Source organism: Protopterus annectens, chromosome 10.part0, assembly GCF_019279795.1.
Source record: "Protopterus annectens isolate FY-2018-M chromosome 10.part0, PAN1.0, whole genome shotgun sequence".
NCBI lineage: Eukaryota > Metazoa > Chordata > Ceratodontiformes > Protopteridae > Protopterus > Protopterus annectens.
Window position 1 is genome coordinate 1,079,338,855 of NC_056744.1, and position 16,862 is coordinate 1,079,355,716.

General features: G+C 36.9%; 1 protein-coding gene across 1 annotated transcript in view; it reads right to left on the reverse strand.

The window, feature by feature from the left end:
- The window catches only part of LOC122814241 (cytochrome P450 4B1-like), a 450,417-nt gene that overhangs the window by 382,468 nt on the left and 51,087 nt on the right, over positions 1–16,862 (reverse strand). The window contains exon 3 of the mRNA XM_044086839.1: positions 9,868–9,873. Coding sequence (XP_043942774.1) covers positions 9,868–9,873 — 6 coding nt within the window. The remainder of the gene's footprint in view (positions 1–9,867; positions 9,874–16,862) is intronic.

Here is a 16,862-nt window from a genome sequence, read left to right on the forward strand (position 1 = left end):
GAAGGGGACCAAGAACTGAACCTTGAGGGACACCCATATTAATTGGAAGAAAAGGGGAATAAGTAGAGAGCCATTTGACAGATTGCATCCTGCCTGTGTGGTAGCTATTAAACCAAGAGTTAGCAGAAGAAGATAAGTTAAGTTGGGCTAACTTGAAGAGGAGGATAGAGTGGGAGACAGTGCTGAATGCCTTAGAAAGGTCTAAGAAGAGTCAGGACACAAGTTTATTGTTATCTCTTGCAAGACAGACAGAGCTAAGAAAAGAGATGAGAGCAGTACTAGTACTGTGATAAGCGTGAAAACCACGCTGAGTTGGGTAAACAACTTTTCCTTCATAATATATGTTGAAATTTGTTTGTGGATACAACATTCCAGAATTTTGGAAAGAGGGGAGAGAATAGCTATAGGCTGATAATTTGAGAGCTCAGTAGAGTTTCCTCCCTTGTGAATAGGAATTATGTGGGATTTTTTTCCAAGTAGCTGGGACTGTAGATTCTGTAAAGGAACGATTTATAAGAGTGGAGACTAGATATGCAATAGCATTAGCTGCCGAGGCAGTTTCAAGTGGTGTGTTGTTAGGACATGGGTTAGGAGTGGAAGGCTTGCTTAGGTGAAGAATACGGTTTATAGTGGACCAGAAGTTTTTAGGGTTTCTAGGTGAGAAAGTTTGGTGAGTTAGATAAAAGTTTCTTTTTGTCATTAATAACATTCTTTTTAGTCAGGTTCCTAAGTTCTCTACCAGTTTGAAAGTTAGCAGGAGATTTTATTTTAGTCCAGAGTTTCCATGCCTTGTCTCTGATGCACATAAGAGACCATGTATAATTAGTAAGCCAAGGACCACACTGAGCTTTAACTCTGATAGTTCTGGGAGGAGCAAGAGAGTCAAGAGTATTAAGGAAAATAGAGTTAAAATGAGAAGCTGCTTCATCTAAAGGAAGAAAAGAGATAAAGGACCAATCAATAGCTTGTAGGCAGTTGTTAAAAGTCAGAGGGTCAAAGTTAGTCATCTTACGATGATCTTTGAATTGATGTGGTTGAGATTGATGGGTGAGAATTCTTTGGATAGAAACAGGATTATGATCACTTAAGCAGTCTGAGAGGGATACAGGGTATTGATAGAAGTGAGGATTAGAGACAAGAATCCAATCAATAATGGAGTTAGAATTAGTAGGCTTATGATGAAAAGTTGAAGTGGCGATAAGTTGGGAGAAGCTGTAAAGGTTAATACAAGAAGTAGGAGAGTTAGAACAAATGTTAAGCCAGTTGATATTGACATCACAAGTATTATGGTCTCACTGGGTAAATTATCAGATAACCAATGAAGAATCTGTTCTAATAATGGAATGTTATTTCCTGGGGGAATGTATATGGCAACTAAAGATAAAGTTTTGTGTTTATTAAGTTTGCAATTAACAATGAGAAGTTCAGCTGGGTGAAAACAGGATTGAGGCATGGAAGAAGGGGTTAAAGTAAGGAGATCAGAGTATACAATGACAACACCTCTGCTTTTTTGTGTGTGTTCTGTAATGACATATAATGTAGCCAGAAGGAAGAAATTCTTTGTTATTGATATGTGGTTTTAGCCATGTTTCAGATAGAGCAACAATGTTTGAAGAAAGTTGGTCTATCCAAGAATGAAATTCAGAAATCTTATTGAGGATACTATGAATATTAATGAAATAGAGTGATAAAGCTTTAGAGTGAGGGTTAGATGAGTTTAGATTAGTTAGAAGATCAGAGGTGTTTGTAGTTAGAGAAGGTTTAAGACCAGGATTAGGATGAATGTCCCCAGAGAGTAGCAGTGATTTGAGAGAGTGGGAAAGAAGTTGAGTAAAAGGATAGATACAGAGTATACTGTGTTTAAATCTGTTAAGAGGGGGAACTAAAGAAAGGAAATTTGATTTTAGGGACAGTAAATTCAGTAAAACAGAAAAGAGAGGATGATATAGGAGAGGAGTAATGGGAAATCGAAGCTGGAGTAGAGAGAGAAGAAGTGGGACAACAAGGCTGTAGGTTTAGATGAATGAGGTAACAGGTCAGAGTGGAAAGGAATAAAGGAATAAATGATGAAAGGTAAGGGAGAAAAGGAGAGTAGAAGGGAGAGATATGCATAGTGTTATGAAAGGATAGGGAAATATAAGAAAAAGGAAGGTGGTAGGGGAAAGGAAAGAGATAATAAAATAAGTATGACTGTAGAGGGGAGGAAAACAAAGAGTAGAAAAGGAGCAATATGAACAGTTAAAGGAGGGGCAAAAGGAAGAAGATAGTAGACTAGAAAGGGGTGTGAGCCACGAAAATGAGAGGAAGGAGGGTGGAGTAGAGAGTGGAGAGAAAGAGAAATGTTAGAATTCAAAGGTGGGGCAAAGAAAGAAGAGAGGGGTCTAAATAGGGTAATGAGGGAAGTAAGTGATATAGACATGGTTGGAGACAGGATAGATACCTACAACGGAGATTGATTAGGGGTGGGTGGGAATGGGGGTAGGGTAGGGGAGTGAAGTGAGCCCGAGCATAGCGTGGGTGAACAGAGTGGGTTAGAACCAAGACGAAAAGAAAGTACTTTTAAAACAATCAGCCAAATGAGAAATATAACTACAAATTCAGAGTACAATTAAACATAAAATATAAAACAAGGTGCACGCTTATGCAGATAAAGTGTGCATGTAAGCAGACAGATATGGAATTCTGCATGGTAGTTTAAAAAGAAAAAGTCCAAAAGGCAGTATAACTAAAGGAGATAAAAGCAGTATGCTGTCTAGACATTATAATGAATAGAGCTATACAGTGAAAGGATTATACCTGAAATGTCAATATAGAGGAGAACAGTTAAAAACAAGTACGAGCAAAAATGTCAGTGGAGCAAAAAAAAAGCTGTTTAGAAGGAGATGGTTATGCCACAGAAAAGAATCAAAGAAGGGAATGCTACAGAAGATAGCAATTCGGCTAGTGTGCACACCTAATAAACAAGAAAATGGCTAAATTGTAAAAGGATAAACAAAGTAGAATGAATTACAAAAACTCCCTAGGAAGAGCATACATTTTAGAAAAGGACTCCTTAGGTGAGGAAACGACCAAGGGTGAAGGGGTAAGAGAATGGCACAAATTGCAGAACTGTAGCAGCAGGGATCCAGATAGTTGTAAAAGGAAAATAAAACAGAGTAAAATAAAGAGCAAGTCATGTAATAATACAATATTACACAGCAATCATATTAAAACAATTTTAAAATACAAACCAAAAATAGCTTCATAACAACTACAATGGCTAAAATGCTAAATTATACTTCTCAGCAGTTTGGAAGAAACAGAATAGAGAGAGACAGTGAACTTTACTGTGGTATTGGTAGCTCAAAGAAGATATGCCTTTGATTACCTTAGTGAGGAACTGCAGTGGTCTCTCAAGCTGGGTCATATGCTTAGACAGGTACATACCAAAGGGACCGTTATACTTCCTTAGACCTGGATATGAAATACCTCTGTTGATTACTTTGGCAAGATTAATCTACCAGGAAAAAGGAATTCCTATCAGTATTGGATACATGGTGGTCAAAGGATTGTTCATTGTCAAAGAAAGTGCTCAGCTCCCTAATGGCTGTCACCTTTCAAAGGGGTGTCACCTATGTGGTGGGTGCATGGGTGCCATGTTTTGCCTAAGGATACAATGCTGCATTTTTGGCATTATGTTTTAGGATCTGATCTAGGTATGACTTACTGGTGTGGATTACTGCTTCCTAAAGAATTCTAAGGATACAAACTGTAGTAGCTACTTTCTCACTGGTACTTACTGATTCCACTCATTTTAAAATATCTTCCAGTGTGTATCTTTACATTTAAATTATGAAAAACATCCTTGGCCATGCAATATCTTTCCCTCATTTAAACAACTTCTCTCAGTCAATATTTCTAGTGCTTTATTAAATCTCGCTATCTAGCCTATTATCAATCAGCAAACTTGTCTCATTAACTTCATATGCATTCCTAGATCTACTGCATGCATAACCAAATTTTTAAATAACATTGCCTATTGGTTCCCTTCACATAATACATTAGCTTCCCTTTTCATTCATCATTCATTTTCATCCCACTCACCCCCCTCCACAAACACACACACACACACACACACACACACACACACACACACACACACACACACACACACAAACACACACACACACACACTATCATGGAACCTTTATTAAAAGCAATATAATGCAGTCTGCAGTTTGAAAACAAATGAAACTTTCATCAGACAGCATGCAGTACAGTTTCATTTTTAAGTAAAATTTAAGATATAAATACATATTAATCAAATAGTATTTTCTTTCTGGTACTTGTTGATCTCTAAGGTTTTCAAGAATGCAAAACATACATTAATTATATCATATCCCTTTCCATATATACTCATTTATCCTTTTAAGTACTGTCCTCATTTAATTTTCCAATGTATTTTATTTTGGGAAGTCTCCTACCTTTTTAAAAAAAGGTTTAACCACCTTCATTTTATTCATTATTTTCTTTTGGGAAACAGGAAAGAGCTTTGCAGGAAATCTCTCCCATGAAGTAACCACCGTTTGCTTTTTAATATTTGTTGACTGGCTGCTTGTTCCCACATCAACTTCTACCACTAAATCTGCTTTTATTTTTTCTAGTTCATCTAATATCTGTACAGAGGGTCTATCTAGGTTTTTAATCCAAGTGAACAGAAGTCTCAAAGTAATGCAAGATACAATAATATGAAATGATATTTCATTTCTCTGCAGAGCCTTGTGAAAGGAAGAAAAGCATTTCTGTTAGCTCATGTTTGTAATGGAAAGTCATTATCTATATAAACCCTTGAGTCTCCAACCTTTAAGACTTATTACCTTCCTCCACAACAATAAAAATAATTTCCTCCTTTAACTGGTATGTCTGCAGTTTAATCAACAAAGGTCACAGCTGCTTTCTCGGTCCAAAATTGTCCAACTGTTCAAAATGTGCTGAAGCATTTTATTCACAAAATCTTTACAGTCCTTCCCTTTGATTTGTTATGGCACTGCTGTAAACCTCAAGTTGTCTGTGTGTGACCTATCCTCATGTTTACCCTGTTTCTGTGTTAACTGTTCATATCTAAATTGCTGTTCCATGTTTTTTTTTTTTTTATGTCCTTTTCAGCAGTTTGTATACCAGTTGTTTCCTCAGAATGCCTGGTTAAAAGGCATTCTGTTTCCTGCATCCTTCTATTTGACTCCATGTGGTCCAATGTGGAAGCCACTAATGTTGAAAATCTCCGAGTGCTTTTGGTCATTCTTTCTCTCTAGGGTGAGAGAAGAGTTTTTTTTCCCTCAGCTAATTTTACCATCTGCTTTTCACACTTCTGTTCCACACTGCTTTCAAAATCCTTCTGAGCTTTCACATTTGATCTTCCTTGTACTTCACTTTTTTCTCTTCTTTTTCTGACTTTTTGGACACCCCAAATATTTATTGTTTTCACTGCTCTCTGCTCAAAACTATTCTTTTAGCTACTTACGCTACTGCCACCATCTTGGAATCTCAGACATGAGACACTTTTACTACGACTTGAAAACACCCATATGTAGAGTAATGGATGAGAGAAAATTGCTTGCAAAATAAGACCAAAGGAGATCCGGGCCTATACTGAGGAAAGTTGATACGCAGATCTTTTTCTGGGTTATATGGGTCAGCTTTGGTCCAAGCACTCAAGATCCCAATGTTGAGATTATTGATCCTTTTTATAAAGTAGTTTCTGGTAAAAGAAATAGGGGTAACTCTTTTCTTAAGTGATTCAATATTCTTAATCTGGACAGGAATATGAAAGGACAGATACAGAGACTTCTCTTCTGTTTGATAATTCAGACTCAGAGGAGAGTTCAGTTCCCGATTTTCCCTGTTGGGGGGGGTGTCTTTCTCTATTTCCAAAATATGCCAATATTTCCAGTGGGAGAACATTGAGTTTCTCAGTCCCTCAGAAAATACTGTAAGCTGTTACAGAGGGAATTTACAGAAGCTTTACCAAGTCCCCCAGTTTTGTCAGCTCTGGAGGATGTGTGTGTCACTGCTTGCAGTTTTGATAATAAGCCTACTACCTCTAAAAAGGCAGATAGACTGTACAAAGTTCCTCAGTCTTTTAAGTTTTTATACATTCTTCCCACACCAGACCCAACAGCTATAGCTTTAGTTAATCCGGCTACTGCGTGTACATCCTTGATGACTAAACATACATGATGAAAATGTATGCTTGGCAAGAATGACATTTCAGCTAGATGGATCAGACAAGCTGATTACTGATAACACAGGTACAGCTCCAAACAATGACAACCTCATTTATTTTTAAAAAGAAACAAGACGACAAAGTCTAAACTAGATGCTCACTACAACTACTGTCTCAAACTTTTAACTCCCTTCCCCTTCCATACGTGTAAAGCACATGTACCAGGAAAGGGAAATTGGTTCATACTCTGTTTATCTTTATAGTTTATGTTTAGTAGCAAGTTCTGTTGTCATTTGCTTGTATATCTGTTACTATTTCTGTGTTGAACCTCAACACAGAAATAAATAGGACGTGCTGGAGGGACAGATTCATAACCCAGAGGCTCCCTACACTCTGGAACAGAATCCCAGTCCATGTTAGGCAGAGCCCCTCAGTAACTCTCTTCAAGAGAAATCTTGATGAGTGAATGGGAGATCGTAGGTTTACCCTGGGGTCATCTCTGTGTCACTACTAGACAGAGGCACAGTAAACTAAACCCTAAATTGGCGTAGTATTCTCATCCCAAGGGGTGGTGAAAGCCACACACACTCTGGCTAGGCTTATAAATGCCCTAGGGCAGATTGCCTAGTATGAACCTATGAACCTATGAACCTATTACATTTGACATCTGGCATCACGTTTTAATGTCACTTATGGTTAGGTAAATTATTTTATGATTTACACTTGATGGTTGGTTACTTTCAATGGAAAAACAAATGCAACAAAAAAAAAAACCTCCACATTTGCTAATTTTTTGAGTCTCTTACCTAAATGATTGTAGAAGGCATTTGCAATAGTCCAAGCCTGATGCATTTGCTATTAAAAACTTGTATCATGCAAACACATCTCTGATCCAGCACTAGTTTCAATCTTCTTAACAGCTATTCTATTTTGCATAAAATAATACCTTCCCGTTGACATTTACACACAATACAGAATACAGGAGAGATGCTTCAGGTTCATGGGTAAATACTAGGCTAGCTGTTCTTGCAGGCCATTTTAAGCCTAGCCAATTTTCCTATCCCATTTGGTTATAGATTGGCCTTACCCATCCCATGGTCAATAATTATATATTACCCCTAGTGAGAATAAATGGGTTCTTATCATAGATAATTTGAATGAACCCATGCATGGGATAAAGCTTTGAGGTACTGCCTCTTCCCAGTGGGCAGTCCTGGGGTAAAATTTCTGCTTCCTATTCATAGATCTAAGTTGTGCTTGAATATGGACTAGGATTGAGCTTTTTTTTATGGGATGGGGTGTATGTTCCACTGCAGCAGTTTCCTCTGTGAGATATATCTGTTCCTACCATTCTGTTGATGTTGCAGAAGAGGTTTAAATTCCTAGACCAAGTATTTCTGATGCCATTTAACTTGCTGATGTGCAGTAAATCCATCAGTAATGGATCGGAGGATGTCATGTATGCCAGTCACAAGTCACCTCTTAGCAGTCTGTAGGATACTGAATATAGTGACAGGGCTTTCAGTCAGTCCATGTAGGACATGTTGTTTAGGCCTTATATCCTTTTAGTAAGGTATCTCTGTGGGCATTCCAGTTGTTGCTTGTGTCTGGACAGATACATGCCAAAGGGGACACTATATTTAATGATTGGCCTAATGAGGAGAGGACAATGACATCCCCAGATCTAGCAACAATCCCTTTATTTACAACCTGTGCAATTTAGAAGGAATTTCTTACGATAGACACATGCTCGTCAAAATTTAGGTCTCCGTCCATATAAGTTCTCAAATCAGGAACAACTGGGTTAGCTCTTAGGGATGTATTTTCAAAGTCATAGTTCTCAGCAGTAGATAATTTTATAAAGGATACAATAATGCATTTTTTGGCATTTAATTTCAGTCTATGATTTTGGCAGCAGTTATTTATTTGAGACAAACCTTCCTGCAGGATGACTAAGTCATTTGGGGATTGATTGACTTTGACTACTCTTAGCTTGCAGTCATCTGCAAACGTAGTCAGCCAGAGCCCTTTGGTATTGGTGTTTACTTCAGAAAGGTAGACAACAAAAAGGAGAGGTCCCAACAAAGAACCTTGGGGAACTCCACTGTTGACTGGTCTCTTTGTCAGTTCCTGCACATGTAAATTCAAAGACACAATCTTCTGAAGCTTCTAACATCAGCCTTCAGTAGGCTGATGACTACCATCTTTATACACACCAAGAGTAACCTCCAGGCTCCACTAAATACTTTTGTTTCCACACAGTGGCTCAATATTCCTCCATATTATAAAAGAAAAAAAGAAAACTATGATTGCCAGGTGCAAGCACCCGTTAGGTTAACAGACAGGACTGTCACACAAATTGTAATGTATGCCTACATATGTATATGTCTTCGGGAATACACAACAGCTTAAAAATATATTGCACTGGTTATCCAAGAAAAAGTGAGCAATACAACCTACTTTCTAATTTTTAACTAAGAAAACCATAAACTGACTTAATATTTCTGGCCAGAAATTATGTCTTTAAGGACCACAGTCACTACATTAATTATTAGAAATTATATCAGTTATACAGCATGAATTATACAGGTCACTAACGCCTAATGCAGTCACTTATCAACATACAGCAAATCTAACTTGCTTAGCAAATAAATTATACTCGCATGTAAACAAAGTCTTTCAAATTCATTCATCAGTCTTGGAATAATATTCTAATTTTAACCTACTCTACCATGCAACATTTTCAGATTAGTTTAATAAACTTTCATTTTCAAATTTCTTTCAGTCTACCCTTCATTTGTTAACCTAGATGTTTCTATATGTAGACCACTATTATTTTATAATAAAAAGGTGTAAAGTTTGTACTTAATAACTCATCCATCTTCCATGCATCAATAAAAGAACCTTTTCAAATGTCTCCAAGTCTTTTGGTTTTCTAATACCATGAAGAGAATGCACCTTGTTCCTAAATCAAAGTATGATTGAAGTTTGTGAAATTAGTATTGTTAGCATTGTTTCATCTTAGATGTTAGCCAAAAGTGCACTTTGCAGCACCCACAATGTTCACAGAATTGACTCTTTCTGCAATTCACATCAATTACATGCATCAGTAGCATATCCAAATAAAACTCTAATTTCTTTTTCATGAGACTCATTGTTCCTACTAATATTGGAACTGTCTGGGTATCCTTCTTCCACATTGCCCTCAATTCTGCCTACAAATCCCGGTATTTTATGACTTTGTGTCTCTGTGCACAAGACACTGTAATCACTAGGTGTAGCAATTTCAATTATCGATGCTACTTTTGTCTTTGTTTCATGGACTACTATATCTGGTTTTCTCCCGTCTGTTTTTTTTTTTAACTGTTGGTAAGGGTAATCCCATGTGATATAAACTTTAACAGTCTGTATAATGCTTTGTGGGTTATGTTTCCAATACTTTTCAGCTACTTCAGTATTGTAATGTTTACATCAGTCTTGCCACATTATTATGCCTTTCAGTAGGGTCTATATCACGTTGTCGAAAGCTAATAATAGCGAATGACCACAACTTCAAAAACACTGGAACTCGAAGTTGCAATTGTGAGGGGCTCCACCCCCCACACCCCCCACTAAATATATATACCAACTCCGAGATCGCACTACAGTGAGGAAAGGGAAAATACCCCTATCTACACTGTAGTGTGACCCCACAATAACAACTTTGAGTTCCGGTGTTTTAGAAGTTGTGGTCAATTGCTATTATTAGCTTTCGACCACGTGATATAGACCCCTTTCAGTATACAGGCCCTCTGCCATGAGTGTATCACACCCAACAACAAGGTGTGAGACTTTTTCCAGTTCTGTTTTACAGAACCTGCATTTGTCTGTTTCTTCCATGTGTTGAATGGAACTTGTAAACCAACATGTACGTAGTCTAATGTCCTGAGCCACTACTATTAACAACTCAACTTTTTGTTTAAATTCACCTCTCCTTAGCCATTCCTGCATCGGATCCTGAATGGCATAAGGCAGTTCCAGGAGTTTTCTTACTTGCAACTATATTTATGCCTTTGCTACATTCCTTGCCTTCTCATCTGATCCTTTTCCTTATATTCTTCCTTTTGTTTTTTCTTGGCACCTTCAGTTGTTGCCTGACATTTGTCTACTTCTGGTTTGGTTTCCATTCCTGCTTGACATCAATATGCTTCTGCTAAACTAAGCAGGAAAGTCATCTTAGATCTGTGCTCTTAGTGTTTAAAATTTTCACTCTGTTTCAATCTGATGAGGTCAGCAGATATGTATGCAGTCTTAAAACTGTAGAGCTATACATGTAATCAATTTCCTTCAAAATGAGGAATCTATAATCTTGGTATATTGTATACTGATTTTTATATATCATTTAAAAGTGTGAAGGATTTTTCTTGTTTTCCCATCCAAATGATCCCGTACCTTTTTTGGGCAAGTCAATCACCCCAAAATTGAAAGTTAGAACAGGAAGAGCAAATTGGTTTATAACTTGGACATTGCTCCTGATGTTTTCAGTACTCATTTTGGTCTTCTAAAATATTCTTTACTGAGCTTTGCTCACATGTGATCATGTTTTATTGTCAGTCCTTCAATTCCCAAATACTTCTACACTCCCTCCTGCTCAAGTTCCTTTATATCACATTCCTGTCCCAGACTAATATTTTATTGGTGCTGCAGCTTTCCTGCTTTAAATATTGGTTGTGCACATTTATCAAGACCAAATGACATTCTTATTTCATCTGAAAAAGTTTTGACAACTTCCAGTTGTGCTTTCAGCTCCTCCACTGGTGAACTATACAGTTTTAAATCATCCACAAAAAGAAGATGGAAAGTCTTTACACTTTGCTGTTGTCTGGGAGCCAAACTGTAATCACAACCTAATGTGTTGAGGGGAGCTTAATGGGTTAAGGCCAAGACAAAAGAAAAATGGTGACAGAGTGTCACTCTTGAATATTACCCTTTGAATTTTTATCCCTCGGATAATAATTTGTCCTTCTTAGATGCAAAGTGATTTATCACTGTGTTATGATCACCAATCAATGCAGGGCATATCTTATACATCTGTAAGCACTCCTTTATCTATAAATGTGAGATGGTGTCAAATGTTTTTTGTAATCTATCCATGCATACATAGATTCCTTCCCTTTTTACAATTCTCCATCATGGCTTTATTTAGCAACATATAATTTTCTGTTCCATATGACTTTCTTCTGTCACCCTTTTCTTCTGTTGCCATGATTGAGTTTTTTTGTAAATGACTATAAACCCTGTCGGCATCAATTCCAGTATATAGTTTATATATTGCTGGAAGGCAAATTATTGCTTTACATTTTTAGGATAGCTTGCAGGTTCACTCTTAAGGAGGAGTATCATTTTTACTGTTGTTAACCAGCTTGGTGTGTGTCTGGGGTGTGCATATAAGTAGTTCTTACACAGAGTTAAATCTTTGTGTAATGATGTTAATACTTTTAGCCAGGAATTAGATACTGCATCTGGGCCTGGGATTTTACAGTTAGTAGCTTCTTATAATTTTGTTTCAGTTTCTCTGGACATTACTTCAACCCCTTTCATATCCTGTACATTTTAACTACTTACTATTTCTTTTACTTCTTCTGTTCATTTAGTATTCTTTGTTATGTTCCATGGGATCTTCATAGATATTTCTGCAAAATGTGTCTATTTCTTCTTTTTTAGCGGTATTTCTATTCCCTTTGCTTTGCTTCCAGTTTTTTATAAAACGTTTTTGGATCATCACTGAATTGCTTATTTTGTACTTTTCCTTTATTTTTATCTGTATATCTTCTAAGTTTTTCTGCCTGTGCCGATATCTTCAGTTTATTATTTGCAACAGTGCATGCTAGATCCTGGTCTGTTGTAATACTGCACATTGCTTTTATCACACCTATCGTTCTAAGTATTTCTGTTGATCTGTTTTTTATTTTATTTTTATTTTATTTTACATTTGTTAACCGGGCTAGTCTGACTGGATATATTTCCATTTTCAGCAGAGGCCCGGGCTCCACATATGGACATAAGAGATTTATAATGAGTACAAATAACAAGTTACAAATAACAAGTTACAAACTTGTAACACTTCAACCAATGCATCTTGATTACAAAAAGAAGGCAACTGGAAAAACTAAAATACATTCTATTAAACATCAATACAACTTCTAGAACCTGATAAATAATAAGAGAGACCAGGGAAAAGAACTAAAACATTGAAACCTAAAACTAGATTACAAAGGATTACACTACCTAGACTATCTAAATACTATCATCGTTAGCATAATTACATATTGTAGCATGAGAAGAGAGAGTAAAGGGACAGGAGTTAGCAAAAAAAAGCAGTAGAAGGGCAGTGTAGAGTTGATAAAGATATAAGCTTCCTGGGAATAGGGTCAGAGACACAAGGAATAGGATTTGTGAGGAGAAGGAGGCAAGGTGGTGAAAGGCCAGTTCCTTCTTTCATACTTTTCTAACACTGACACTTCTTGTCTTAATTGCTTTACAGGTTTCTTTATTCATTATTTCCATGATAGCATTTGATTTATTCTCTTCTTTTCCCTTATTATCCTGTATTTTGTGGTAAGACTATATCTGTCAATAATTTTGCTGCACAGTAATATATCCTATTTACGTCTGTTATATCATGTGAATTTCTATTAATAGTCTTGATTACTGTGATCATTTGTTCAATCAGACTTCTAACATTTTGGGTCTTATTGACTTTCTGCAATCTATTTCTTTCATCAATGTTAATATGTCTATCCATCTCTATTAAATCAAGCAACTCTTCCCTTAGATCTTTTTCTTCTAAACTGAGGGTACATTCTTTATTCCAGAACATCTTCCTGTGATATATTCTCTTTAGCTGCATCCTGCATCATCTGTTTCTCTTTCATATGGGAACTGACTTCCTTATCATTCCACAACATTGACTGTGTCAGAGTTGCCAGCATTTCTTGTTCCTTCCCTTGCTGTGCAACTCCAAATGAACGTTTGTACTGGATTCCCACTGAAGGCTTCAGAGCAGCTTCATGTGGCAAATGATAAGATGCTTCCCATTCCACCTGTTTCTCCTTAATTTGGGAACCCACTGTTCCATAATGTTGTGATGTCAACAGAGTTGGATTAACTACACTAAATCCTTCACTTTACAGGTAATCCATAACTTCAGTTTCTATTTCTTTAACTTCTCCATTATTAATCCTCTTTTCTACTTTCCCCTTTTGTTTTATTTATTTATTTTGTATTGTAAAATTTTTCATATCTGGATGCCTTGGCCTGCGTTTCTCTTCAAATATCTTTGGTGCTGCTTTTTTTGTATTAATTAATTTTGCTTTCTCCTTTACATAAGTATTGCACCATATTAAATATCTTTTTCTTTCCCATGCCCATATTTCATCTTCCTTGGGGAATCACTGTTTATCATGTTGTGGCATAACCTGTGTTAGAGTATCTACACAAAATTCTTCACTTCTCAGGTATTCCATAACTTCATCTTCTATTTGTTTGACTTTTACTTTACTAATCTTCTGTTCTATGTTCCCCCTTTGTGATCTTATTTCCTTGTGTTGTGAAACTTTCCATATCTGGATGCCTTTGCCTGTATTTCTCTTCAAATATCTTTGGAGCTGTTTTTTTTGTATCGATTAATTTGGCTATCTCCTTTGCATAAATATTACACCACATTAGACCTCTTTTTCTTTTCCATATCCATATTTCTTTTTCATACCTTTCAAAAATCTCTAGGTTTTGTTCATTGTATTGTCGCACTTCCCAAATGGCCCAAGGTTTCCTAGGTCAATATAATGTTTTTCTTGAATTTGTCATATTAACAAACCCGAATCTGCATTTGAAGTCTCTTTCACACATCAATAAAATAACATTTCAGCAGTGGCGGCTGGTGACTTCAAATCAAAGGGGGGCTGCAGGAGACAGCTGAATAAGTGGGGTCAATGGGAAGGGGTGCGGCCAACTAAGAAGGGAAGGAGCTATGCTCAAAACCATAAAAACTGGAACTTTAATTAAATACACTGCCCTGGGTGCCAAACCGTCATTATGAGAGTTCAATCAAGACAAAATGAAGTGCAAAGAAAAAAAAATATTTCAGTGCACTGGCTGCATGACAGCTTATTTAATCTCTAGTTGAATACAAAAAGGTTGTGAGGCATGAAAAAAATAAATTACTTTTTAAATACATTACTGGAATGCCAGTCAAAAATCAATTGTAAGGAAAACAAGCAGCACTCAACTCAAACCACTTCTCCTTGCACTGCTGTTCTAATTGTAATTTATATTCAGCTTAAAAGTACCAAGTAACATGCTGAAAGTAACAACATGAATGATTTCAACTACCCCTCCATTAACTGGGAAGCTTACATGACCACTAACATGTAGGCTGAAAGAATTCTAGACTTTGTCAATGTAAATTCCCTGGAGTAGCTAGTCTATATTCCCAATAGGAGTACAAATATCCTAGACTTGGTACTCACAAACATGGGAAATCATTGCACCCCCCCCTCAAGTGCAATGCCCTTACTGGTCAGATCAGATCCCAAAACAGTGTCCTTTGAAATAAATATAAAACTAGCACCCCCATCTAACTCCAGAACCTTTAAGAACTTTTTGAAGGCTAACTACCTCCTATTATGTGATGACATAGCTAATTTCCAAGCTCCCCTAAACTAAGAAAATACAGAGGCCTATGCAGAGGTATAAACAAAATCATTGTACAACCACATAAACAGCTGCGGAGAAGTGGCAATACCAGATCAAGATAAGCCTGCAAAAACAAGCCATCCTGGTGGACCCCTGTTATAGTTTGTACAACAAAAGAAAGAAAATCCTGTCCAGAAGTAGAACAGGATATGGACTGCAGGGAAAAAATCTCTCCCATTAGTTTAAACAAGCAAATCAGGAGACTAGTCACATTTTCAAAAGCCAACTTCAAGGCAAAAATAGCCTCCCAAGCAAAGAATAACCATAAGGCATTGTTCAGTTATGTCCACAATCCCCCCCCCATCAATTCTGGTTACCCCCCAGGAAATGTCCTCCGCCATTCCTCTACCAGTTATCACAAAAGAACAGGTCAGCACTTTGTAACTTATCAGAAGCATTGCAGGAAATGACCTGAAATTCAAGATAAGAAGCTGGGAACATCATTGCCTTAAATCCAAGTTGTTGTAAGACAGACTTATACCATAACAGTCCTGAATACAGAAAAAGAAGCAAAGGACAAAAATGGTACAGTTCTTTCTCAGGGAAGAAGTGAAAATAGGCTGTAACTCATTTACACAAGCACTGATCACCAGAGTGACACAATCAGGTGAAAAATAACTTTTTTGTACCTGTAAATAAATCCATCATTATGTAGAATCACTACTTCTCAGGCACAATACTGCAAGTAGTATACTGCAAGAAGACTAAATGTGTGGCTTAGTTGCAGTGCATAACAATACAACATACATCCTTTAGTTATACATATAAGTTATAAATGCACACATAAAATATGATTCTGTATACCATAAGTGAGAATGAAACAGAAAACATAATAAATATCTCTTGATCAGATGTCACAAAAATGTATAATGGCCATATCCAAGAAAAAAAACAATTATAAAAATGAAAGCTTGGCTTTAAATCCATTAACCAAAGACTGTACATCTTGAAAAAATGTAATGTTGATGAAAGTTGGTATAACAGCAGGAGGAGAGCCAGCATTAACGTCAGGAACCTATCCTCATCTAGGATGCCAGTGATACTCCTAGCTCTTAGCCCTTAGGATGCAATTGTGTAAGTGCAAAAGACAAAATACATTTTATGTTAGTCATAAGATACTTTCTCATGCATATTTGCATTACATCAGTAAAGTATCAATATTTACATGACTTTATGTGACAAAGAAAGCAAGGATAATGCAAAGTAGTCTGTGGAAAACAAGAGACTAAGAGTGAGAGTCAGTGTATATTATATTATGCAAGTTAACCTACACAGAATGCAAGACTAAAGCAATTCAGAAATACATGATCTTTAAAAAAATGTACTTGCATAGGAATGCTGATAGACTATGCAAGTACGTAGTTCTAAATGATGAAAACTAATTCATAGCAACTCTAGTAGTAAAAATATCATATAGGAGGCTCAGGCAATCAAAATTAAATGCTTAGTAATTAAAAAAAAAGGAAATGTGGGTAAACACTGTATGGGGTATAACAGGGTGTGCCTAGCAATAAATGGTGCCTATGGGTAGACGCAGGAAGAGGTATAGATAGCAGTGTATACATGGGATAATTTGCAGACCATTACACAGGCATGTGAAATAACTAAGGAATGGGAAAGGGGTCAGTGATCAAACATAGATGACTTTCACAGTCAGCCTGACACATCCACTGACTGATTTGTGTAACCCACAGGAGTACAGGGCTTCTCATGGATCCCTGAGAGAGGCAGTGGCTGAAAATCTTCATGACCCAGGAGACACAGCTCTTACTACAGGACCTCCATACACACACAGCATGTGCACTGTGGGCAAAGGTGGCATTGACAAGATGTATACGGAGGAGGTGTGGCAAGGAGTGATAAGCAACAATGGTCACCACTCAACTCAACCCCACCATTGGATAATGTGATTCCTGACTCCCACAAC